This window comes from Micrasema longulum, unplaced genomic scaffold (assembly GCF_059751315.1).
Source record: "Micrasema longulum isolate JH-2025_06_02 unplaced genomic scaffold, ASM5975131v1 h1tg000873l, whole genome shotgun sequence".
Taxonomy (NCBI): domain Eukaryota; kingdom Metazoa; phylum Arthropoda; class Insecta; order Trichoptera; family Brachycentridae; genus Micrasema; species Micrasema longulum.
In genome coordinates this window covers 205,236-217,284 of record NW_028278065.1, presented here as the reverse complement: position 1 = coordinate 217,284, position 12,049 = coordinate 205,236, and the positions used below count along the sequence as shown (strand labels likewise).

At 33.4% G+C, this 12,049-nt stretch overlaps 1 protein-coding gene across 14 annotated transcripts in view; it reads right to left on the bottom strand.

The window, feature by feature from the left end:
* Positions 1-12,049, bottom strand: part of LOC148278494 (serine/threonine-protein kinase MARK2-like) — a 176,198-nt gene that overhangs the window by 6,710 nt on the left and 157,439 nt on the right. For 11 of the 14 annotated variants that reach the window (XM_088231325.1, XM_088231313.1, XM_088231318.1 and 8 more), the window contains one exon: positions 6,749-6,817. The exons of the other annotated variants lie outside the window; for them this stretch is intronic. In XM_088231325.1, coding sequence (XP_088087451.1) covers positions 6,749-6,817 — 69 coding nt within the window. The remainder of the gene's footprint in view (positions 1-6,748; positions 6,818-12,049) is intronic. 14 annotated transcript variants of the gene reach the window in all.

The following is a 12,049-nucleotide window of genomic DNA, read 5'->3' as shown; positions in this document are numbered from 1 at the left end:
TGTCTTCAAAAATTTGGATAAACTCAAAATATTGTCGAAAAATTGGGTTAATTGAGTGATCATTTGAGCCTACCAATGATTATAAGCCCCCCCTTCTCAAAAGAAAACTTCTTTACATCTATAATAAAATAAATAAAACAACTTTGTTTTTATCCACTAATTAATAATAAATTAGTGGTTAAAAACAAAGTTGTTTAATTTCTTTTATTATAATGAATAACCACAAAGTTAGTGCTTCAAATATTAACTTTATATTCTTTACATCTATTTGAAAAAATATTTACAAGTACAAATCGTAGTACTGCCAAAATTTTCTTTTTTTTTTAAAAAAAAGGAATATTTGCGTTCTTATGATTTACCCAAATATTTAATTTTGAGGGCCATTTTCAACGAGATGTAAATCACTCACTGGAAAATGGAATCGAGTTGGGGTAGAGTAGGATTCGAACCACGGACCTTTGGTCCGTGGTGGAATAGTGGAATAATGGTCCCTAGCCACAGGACCACAACCCGATCTATATGAATATTCAATTTTTTTACTTATCGAATAAACGTTGATAAACCTCTCGCCGTCTTTTTGTAATCGATGGTGAGACGAGGTCGGGAAAGGGAAGAAAAGGTAAGTTTAATTGTTGAGTCAAATTACACCCAAATAAGGTAATTTCGCACATTTTTACTCATTCCGACATACTAATTGTGTAAAAATCACATTAGTATTAATCACTTCCTGGGAATTTTCTTTAGTACAAATCATCGAGAGTTACCGACACCTTTTTTAAATATGTGTTTTTTGTACAAATTTTCATGAGGATTAGTAGATAAGTAATTTAGTACAAAGTTAGTTTGTACTCTACTAAAATTGCTATTACAACTTTTCAATTAGGAGGAAGTTCAGTGGCATGGGAAATTAGATATAAAAAATGTTTTATTATATGCGGTAAAAATTACAGGATTCGCTTTCGCTAAAAATGAATGAAAAAAATAATAAATAAGCTACTTTGAATAACGTTACTAGTTCTTCCAGTTTGCGAAAAGCCAAATCACCAATCAGCAGAACTCGCCGAAGAAAACTTGTGACATCACACGCGGAATGAGTAATTTAATTGTTTTTCTTTTTTAAACCACTGTACTTCCTCATTTTCAATTGGATTAAAATAATTCTATGATCAGAAAGTAGGAATCTGGTAGGCGGTGAAGCGGGGTTCGAACCTCGGACCTCTGATCCGTGAGTCCGTGACACTACCGCTGTTTCATATTTAAATTGATGGATGACCTGACAGCGTGCGCCATTTTTTTCCCTTTCTCCAAACACCGGGGTAAATTTCACATGGAAGAAATGGGTGATTTTTATGTTCGAATCACAGTGAATGAAAAATTTATAATATCTACAATTGTGAGAATACATTTAGATGCAAGATTGTGAAAGTGGGGTGAAAGAAAGTGCAAAACTGGTGTGTCTCATTGTAGGGTTAATATTACTAGAGTCAAATCCAGCGATCAATTAATACATAGACGCGCCCTGAGCCCTCAAAAATTATGACACTTGACTGATGCCCAGCGCTTATTTAGCCGTTCTTCAACCGCCAGCCAGGGGTGGTATTCTGAATCTTCTCTACCTCCTTAAGAGTGGTTAATTTGGGGATTTTTATTTTTTGAATGTGACGACACTTTGCTTTATATTCAACTCCCTGGGGAGTGTAAAGTGGCCACTTAAACCAGCCAATGACAGGTCATAAGCCCTGTAGATGCCCAGACTTCTGTATTACCTTCTCCAAATTGTTCTTCATCTCTGTTGTAATATGTTGTTAGTTTTATATATCATTTGATGTTGAATCATCAGTGTGGCCATAATTGAAGCAAAGTTTAGGCGCATGCAAAAAATAAAATTCCCCAAATTAATCTCTCTCTAGGGGATAAGAAGATTCAGAATACCACCCCTGATGTGACGTTTGGAATTGAAACCAAACCGCCCGCTTGTGTCATGAAAGCGTGTAAAAACCTCTCGGATAAAGATTGTAAAAAGAATTGTGTAAATTTTCATTGGTAAAATATTTGTTCATTAGTGATTAACAAAGCTTAAAATAATTTTTCAACTATTTCTCCCACAACATCAAACAGTTTCATAAACTAATCAATGAATGTAAGGGTTTGCTTCTAAACGCATGCGATTTCAAATCGGCATGTCGATTTTATATTTTTGCGCAAAAACTATGGTGAATGTGTATAGTAGGTTTTGCATGGTAATTTGATTGGTGTCCTGACGAAGAGACGGGTACGTCTCGAAACCGGTAGACTAATTAATTTTTTTAAAGTATTACCGAAGGCATAATTTCACGTAGAAATAAAGGAAAATGTCACAAAAATGTATGTATTTTAAATGCTTGTATTTCTTTTCAAAAACAAAAAATAAACTTTTGCTTTGGCCACTTTCATGTTCAATTTATTACAACAAATTTTAGTTTGGTTCTTATACCCGTATGCAAAGACAAAACTTAAGGTGAGGATAGTACATTCTAATCTCATATGCAGAGAATAACCCGAAGGTGAATACAATAGAATGTACTTACCTCACCTTAAGGTTTGTCTGTGCATACGGGTATTAGTCTATATTGAGATCCCAAATACCCAAGTTTAGTCTAAATTCAAAATGGCGTAATCTGCCGGTCTAAAAGTAATTATATTTTAGTTACATAAAACTTTTAAGTATATTTTTTAATAAAAATACCTTTAAAAATTATTGTTTCTATCTAATTTATGTGTTTTTATTATTGCGCGATTAAAAAAAAAACATTAGTTTTAAAATGGCAAAATCGTATGATTTACACATTTTGCGTTCGTTTTACCAGACTACAGCCTTAAGACAATTATTAACATTCCAAACAATATACGTCATACAAATTACAATACCTTATTAACAAATCCACCCGTTAACCTCAAAACCCTGCTACAAAATCTTTTCCACAACATGCAAGTAAAGATTCCTCCAGTTATAATATCGAGAAATGTTGTCAAAATGTTAGTTGCAATTAGATAATCAATAATATATCGAAGCTATACTGACAGAATGCATTGAGTCATTAACACTTTGTATCCCGGAGCCGTGTAAACACGCGTTGTGTCCCGGTCCCGTGTCTTCGCGTGGCGTACCAGCTGTCTGAAAAGGTGCATTTTATTGACATCTGGTGACTTTTATCAGTACCTTTTTGCTCCTGATAAACCACGTGAAAATACGGGACCGGGACACAACGCGTGGTTATTATTATCACGTGTTTACACGGCCCCGGGACACAAATCACAACAAAAGGAGTGAGACGCTGTAGGTATATGTGCGAACATTGCAATGTGGCTCTCCATAAAGGCCAATGTTGGCAAAACTATCGCACAAAAACGACTTATTAAATGATTAACAAAAAAATTACAACAGGGATGGAGAATACCTTAAATAAGGAAATATGGAAGTCTAAGCATTTACAGGGCTTATGACCTGTCATTGGCTGGTTTAAGTGGCCACTTTACACACTGTGTAACATTCACCATTTTGCCTATATTTGAACATCCATATTTCTTCAATTCTTCCATTTGTTGATTTAGTGAAGTTCAAGAGCTGAAACCTTTATTGTTGCGAAGAGATTCATCTGACTGAATTATTTCACATACTAGGCAACGCCTGAAAACAATTTTTCAATTTTTAAACATCTTCTTGGACCAGTTGGTTTCATTGCAATATTTGAGTTTGTCCAAATGTTCGTAGACAAAAGACTGGATTTCACCCCCTCGGGAGTCATTAAGATTAACACATTTGTTAATCTTAATGACTCCCGAGGGGGTGAAATCCAGTCTTTTGTCTACGAAAATTTGGACAAACTCAAATATTGTACAATGTTTGAGTATGTCCAAATGTTTGCAGACTGGCTGGATTTCCTCCCTAGGGAGTTATTCATATTTAAATTTATTTCAACAGAGAGGGAAAACATTTTTGAGAAGGGAAACAGGCGTTGCCTAGTAGGTGATTTGGTTCAGCCGGATGAATCTCTTCCATGTGATAAAGGTTTTAACTTTTTTACTTCACAAAAGTCAACAGAGAGGAAATGTGGATGTTGAAACATGGGCAGAATGGTTAATGTTACACAGTGTGTAAAGTGGCCACTTAAACCAGCCAATGACAGGTCATAAGCCCTGTAAATGCCTAGACTCCCATATTCCCTTCTCAAAAATGATTTCCCTCTCTGTTGAAATAAATTTTAAAATCAAATATTGTAACTTATTAAATGGTTTCAAATAAATATGAGAAGTTTCAATTGATTTGACCCGGTATTTTTATAATTATGACACTTTTAAGAAACCCTTCACAAAGCATGAAATTTCACAAAAATGGGCCGGGCACATGGTAAATTCTATGTGTATGTTTTAACACTTATATGAAAACAAGTTTCGAGATAATCGCATTTAAAGCTTTTTTATTTTTTTCAAAGCATTATTTCTCCCACAATTTTCTTTTATTTAAAAATATTTTAAAGCTTTGAAAGAGGAATCTTTATTCTAGGAACAGCATAAAATGTGAAATCAACATCTTGCACTTATATTTTAAAATATTTTAAATATATAAAGACTGTTGACTTAATGCATTCTGTCAGTATAGCCTCGATATTGGGTGTTAACGTAAGTTGTGTCCGTTTTATTATTTTCAAATTTAAAAATGAGCACAAAAAGTGGAACAAAATGGTAAAGGTTATAACGTCATTCGAAACGAAATTTTCATCGCTTGAAATGTAATTTTTCAGGAGAGGGTTTTTGTGATTTGCGTTAAATCGCGTAAACAATCTTTGGTTTAAAAAATTACACCTCACAACTAAGCCTGAAGGTAACCTAATTTATATATATGCGAGTGTCAAACTTAGAAATCTCCACCAAAAACGGAAAATAAGTTATTGATGCCAAAATAAAGTATGCGTAAAAACCTACCTACCTAAATAATAGCGTAATTCAAAACCGTCTCTAAATCTTTCAAAAACAGATTTTAATTATACTACTTGACACCGCAAACTCAGCATTCTCCATTGAGTTGGTGAAGCATCATTGGAAATCTCACAATTATTTTTTCAAAGTTTTTCGCAAATATCTCAATGGAGATTTCGAAGTTTGCTTCTCATATCCTCATATTAAGTTTACCAATATAAATTAATGAAATTATGGATATACAATAAAATGCAGTGTTTTAAAAAAATTATTTGATGATTTTTTAATGCCAATTTTTATTGTGTTTCGGTAAGTTTTTTTTTCAGATAGTCGATGTGTCTCGATACTGGCTTTATTTTATTTTTTTAAACACAAATCGACATATTTTCAAAAATCGATCCTCAAGTGTCCTGCCCAATGCTATATTTATTTTCCTCTACGATCCATGACTTCTGTGGCTCCGGTTCAGCGCCTAAAGTTTTTATTTCTTACTCAGCCTCTTAGACATACACCGAGCATCTGTTTTCTGTGGATCATTGCGTGCATTATAGTTTCTGGCTACTTTTCTGTGTCACAGATATTGTTTCTAGTTCATATGTTGTCATTGGCAATATACACGATTCATAGACTTGTCTTTTTAAGCATACTGGGAATTGGTTTATTTTCAAAAATGTACTTTAGCTCGCTGAAAGCAGCCCAACTTAGCCCTATTTTTTGTGGCAACTCTGCTGTCTGTTTGTCTTTACCAAGTTTGACTTTGGGTCCTGGGCATATTGTATTCATCAACCACTTATTTTATTATTGCTATAGTCCTTAAAATATAGCTTTAAAATGACACCTGTCAAACTAATATTAATAATGATGGGAAACTACTGATCACTGATCAAATCGATTTTATTAGTTTTTTCATGCATACACGAAACTCTGTTTCCGAAAATTGATATAAAAACGCAAAAACAAGCCTATTATAGTGTGTTTAAGACAATTATTCACAAAAAAAGACATTTATACTTTTTTCATAGATAACATCAAATGATCTTTTTTGTTATTCGATCAATTTGTCCCATCACTAACATTTTTGCAAAATGATGTAACCTTGTAAGTACGTCGTTAATAATTAGGTTTATTTTAGTTTTAAAGCTGATTTTATACATTTATGTTGATTTATATGTCAAGCATTGTATTAAAAAAATAAATTAACATGCCAGATACGAATGATTTTTCATGTGGCAATATAAATCACTCCTTAGACGTTACTACAAAGTTATGACGTCACTTTTGCTGACAACTGTCATTCTAATCAAGCTATATTTTAAGGACTATAATGAAAATTTTATTTTTTTAAGTGTTTTTTATTATGATTTTAGAATCCTGGATTAAATTCAATGGCTGCTCTCGGGCAAAAATCCAGTATAAGGAAATTGAGCGGAGAAAATTCCGCCTCGTAGTGAGGTGATTGGCGCTTTTGCCTACCATGCTTGAAGTCCCAGATTCGATTCCTGAGAAAGCAATATTTATGTTCTGAATTTCACCCAATTTAACGCAATATCATCTTGCACAAGATCCTGTACCATTTTCTGACGCGTGTGATACGAGCTTTATACGAATTGCAGAGCTAGACTCGTCAATTTGTTCAAAGAAAATGAGGGAGACATGATTCACACCCGAGCTGGTAGAATGAAATGATTTTGAGGTTAAGTTAGAGATCACACCTCTCGGGACAGAGGAAGCGAGTCGCAAGCAGCAAGCATCCAAAGCATTCCACTTTATCAAAATGTCACACACTACCAACCTTTTGCGCACGTCCGGATGAGAGAATATTCTACCCTTGTCCGAATGGCCGTCCCCGAATATCGACAGACTGCTCGAGGTAACGGGACGGGGGAGCGGGAAGGAGGATTCGGGCATTTGGAGAGTGAAAATAATATGTATTTGACGTTTGACACACATTCAATCAGAGTTAATTACGTACATAAATATGTTTTGTTTTAGTTTTCGAATCGAAGAGGTGTTAGTGGATTAATTATATTACGGAGATATTTATCGAGGTTAATATTTTATTATTAGAACGACAATGCATAAAGTGAGTGCGGGATGACATTACCAGTGCATCAAGAGCATATTCCAAATGCATTTTGAGTTATTTTGGATAGTGACAGTGTTCATAAATAAAAGGATTTTTACAAAGCGTGTTAATAAATTATTTATATACAATACCAAGCAGCGTTAATATCATAAGTTTTAAAGGGTATTAAATCAAAATAAAGAGGATTTGTAGAGGAATTTCGGAAAGGGAAACGAGAATATGAAAAAAAGAAAACAACAAAAATGAATATTTTTTTACAGGTAAAAACAATATTAAATTTGCAGTGAACGGTACATAGAATTAAGAATAGTCCAGAAGGAGCGTAGAATCATATTTTAATACATCGGACTGTGTCCGAAGTCGCCGCGTAATGTTGCACGATGGGAAAAAATATAATCATAACACAAATGTAAAAAAAAAAAAAAAAGCAATTTGTTAATTTCTCTAAAATTTTATTGTGCACGCGGAAACATTGATTGACACAACAGAGTAGATAAGTAATGGGTCATTTAATAAGAATAATTGAATTAACGAACTTTGAACTTAAAGTATAAAATAAATTTTATTTGACATAAAACAGATATTTTTATATCATATTAAATTATATTTGATGTTTTAAAGATAATGTCGGTCAAATGTCCACCACGGAGTTGTTTAATCCGAAGTCCAATTTTCATTAGATGAGCAAAGTAGGGTGAAAAAATTTACTACCCTGGCAACACTAACGAAATGTCCATTCCGTTTTCTTCGACAATCTAACAGAAGGAAAAATAATTAATTTGCTACTTACACATACATTTGCTAATTACAAATAAAATGTGATCCTATCCTGTTTCTTTAAGATCCCAGCAGTATTTCTAAACTTTAAAACGACACAACACGGCATAGTTGAATTCAAATAGCGAGTTGCGCACTGAGCGACGTCTACAAAGAAACTGATAGGTCAAAACGTAAAACTACTCTTTTAGGAGTAGTTTAGTCGCCTTCTGTTTGATGCGAGTATGCGGTTTTTGGACTATTCTTAATTCTATGGAACGATAGGTGAAAATCGGAGAAACGTCAATTGATTTTTTGGCAAATTTTCATAACTCGAGTAGTGTAATATCAAAACGGACATCGGAGCTAGCTTCACTTTTTTGTAATGAGCTGTAGGTAAATTTTTCACTTTTGCGCAAAATAATTATTTTACATAATGAAATTAAGCCGATTTGGTGTTTTCATGTCACAATCAGCCGTGACAGAATATTAGTCACGTGACACAAATGCCGGCCTTCTATTGGTTGATTGATAGTTGTCTGATTTTGAAACCAAATCAATATGTAGATGTCCGATTTTGGGATCAAAGTGGATTTTTGATGATGTTTTTCTATCACTGTGGGTGTGAGTAATAATCTACAAGAATCAATTATTACTTAAATTTAAACTTGAATGAAAGATGTCCATCTATGATACTACACAAATCGATTGTCTGGGGCATTAGACTGATCACTTTTTTATCATATATCAACAATATTAATAGCTGAAACCTTTACAGGTATGGGTGAGACCCATCTAACTGAATTATTTGTTTGTAAATTTATTACAACAGAGAGTGAATAAATAAGTGAGGCAATATCGTATGGTAATTACTGCAACTCGGTAACTTCAAAATCAGCCTTTTTTAGTTAACCACTAAAAACTCATCTTTGTATCCATCCTCATCCGTAAATGCTACAAATAGATGAGTCGTGATGGATTCTAATAATATTATGATAATTCGAATGCACGACTCATCTATTTGTAGCATTCATGCGGGAAGATACAAAGATGTGTTTTAGTGCGGGAAGATACCCTTTGCTCCCGACAGTACATATTTGTCCTGGTGCAAAATAACTTAAATACTTTACTCTTATTTGAGAATGCATTTGATGTGGGGTGGGTGCTATAGTTATTGAACTTGCTACAGTAATTGGACATTCTAAATCTACCGCGTGGTGTAATGGGCAGCGCGTTTGCCTACCATTCAAGAGGTCTCAGGTTCGATTCCCGACATGGTTGATATGAAATATTTATTTAAAAGAGTGTTTTTACACTAGTATATTTCATGGTACCTGAAGCGTAAGACTGATCACCTTACCTTCATGTAACAAAAATTATCAAGATACGCTGAGATTGGGGTAACAATGCAGCGCCCTGTGCACCATTAGATGCGGAAAGAGAATAATAAAAATTTAAATCTAATGGTCAAAAACAAATTAATGTAATGCGTTATTTTTAAGAAAAAACACGCACAAAAAGTGTCTATTTTTAATTCTTACAATAAAATAAATAAAACAACTTTGTTTTTAAACGCTAATTTTTTATTTTTTCCACCGACCGGTTTCAAAGCTTCAGTTTCAAGCTTCTTCGTCTAGGTTTACGTAACTAATGAATTCTTTCCAATTTTATTTTTATCATGTTTACTAAATACTACACGTGGATCCAATAAACCAAGTCTTTTTTTTCCCCAACAGGGTGCTGATTTGATGATCAGTGGTTAAAATCAAAGTTGTTATATTTATTTTTTATAATGAATGACCACAAAGTTGGCACTTCAAATAAAAAAATTAAAAATCCTTACATTTACTTATTTTTTACTATTAGATTTATATTTACATATTACAACAGAGATGAAGAACATTTAAGAAAACGTAATATAGAAGTTTAGGCATCTACAGGGCTTATGACCTGTCAATGGCTGGTTTAAGTGGCCACTTTACACACTGTGTAACATTCACCATTCTGCCTATATTCGAACATCCATATTCCTTCAATTCTTTCATCTGTTGATGTTTGTGAAGTTAAAGAGCTGAAACCTTTATTTATGCGGGTGAGATTCATCTAATTGAATTATTTCACCTACACACTAGGCAACGCCTGAAAATATTTAGACTAGACTTCCATATTACCTTCTCTTAAATGTTCTTCATCTCTGTTGTAATATAATAATTATTTTTGACCATTAGATTTATTACTATAATTACTACAGCGTGTCCAATTACTATAGCATGTCCAAATTCTATAGCACGTCCAAATTCTATAGCACCCACCCTAACTAATCACTGTTAGTACACATTTGAACGTTTTTGAATAATTTTGGACATTTTTAAGTAATTAATTCCAAAAAATGACTCCCGGGGATCAATTTGGCGTAGAGCTGCCACTTGTTTGGCTGTGCAATATTACTACTCCTTTACAAACCTCAATATTATAATATACAGTTTAAATAAATGCGCACAGGGACGAGCATATTGCCTTATTAATTACAATAGCAAGTAAGTTCCTTTTTTTCTCAATATATTTATTGTTTGATTATAATGTTGGTTTTGCATTTATTTTTGTAAATATATCAGATTGAAAAAATAGCAACTTTTTTATATTGCAATTCTCTGATGCTACAAATGTGTACCATTATTTTTTTATTAATGTATGGAGTTTTTTTTTTTTTAAATAAAAAAAAACACATAATTGTTTTCAAGCTATAAATAGGGATATTTTTTTTAAAAAGACATATTTGCGTTTGTATGATTTTAATTAATTAATTAGTTAATTTTGAGGGTCATTTTCAACGAATTATAAATAACTCACTATTAGTAAATGGGAATCATGTTGGGATAGAGTGGGATTTGAACCACGGACCTTTTAGCCGTGAGTCTGAAATACTGGCCACGGGACCACAACCCGATTCAAAAACTACTAAATCTAAGCTCGAAAATCCTGATTTTGAAATTGCCCAGTTGTAATAATTACCTTAAAATATATGTCCATGATCATTGTTCTTGAGAAGACCAAAAAAAAACAATAGCGAAAAGACTTTTTTTTTCAACCTTTCCTTTACTGTCCTAAAAACATCCGCGCGTTACGGTGCTGTGTAGTGACTACACATGCAAAAAATGAGAGATTTTAAATCGCAAAAGTGTAATATCCATCTGCAATTGCTTCAATTATTTATAGTTGAAGTCAAAAGTGATGGTATTTTTAATCTAATTGCTGAAAACATTAACTCATGCTCAAAGAACCGCCCCCAACGAAAGTCGGGAAGCTACTAACGCAGCTAACGGGCGTCTGGGAGAAGTACAAGAAACTTTACTCATCGTGCGTGTGATGCATAAAAATTGTCTCTCTCGCTCCCAAATATACCCGTATTATCGAGAGTGAGATGTAAAGAGTGTGCGAGACAATTATAAATTAGGATTACTCTTTTACTACAAACGCAACATGCGACACATTGGTAAACTTTCTATTGTATTGGTGATATCTCCGATTTTTCATAAAACGCTTTTTATGTTCCCAATAAGCATTAATTATTTAATAAAAAAAAAAACATTTTTACCAACACGTAAATGTATAACGAAGGAATACCGAAAATCTCAACCCATCATTTATAATATTTTTGGAGATATTAAAGTTATTAGATGCAATGTGTACTGGCCACACATCACCGGGAAAGGAGAGTTAAGTTCAATGTGCACATTGAACTTAAAAGAAATAGCCCTTTTGCTGCTGGTTTTGTTGGTCTTCCCAAAAACAGTGATCATGGACAGTGGCAGTTTTTGCTTTTAGCCCCCTCATACAAAAGCCTAGTCTGGTCTCCGGAAATCTAGGATCAGTATATCGTCGGGTTTCTGGCACAAGTTGGTAGCTTTATTTTACTAGTTGTGAGATACTGCACTTTTAAAGTAAACAGCTCATCCCAAATCAACTGTTTAAGTTGTTAAGATTACTTGATGCCATTTATGAAGACATATCATTTTTTGAAAATTTGTCGTCACCAACTTGTGCCAGAAACCCGACGATATAGCCATTTCGTAGGCGATTTCTTTGAGTCACCATGTCTAAAGGATCAATCGATGTTTTTCCGTCACGTATTTATACACCGTATTAATTATAAAATAAAGCTTAAAGTAAACAATTAATCAATGTTCAACAATGGTTTTAGACTTTAATATTCAACGATTCAAAAAATATAAAAACATGTTTCGATTTTTT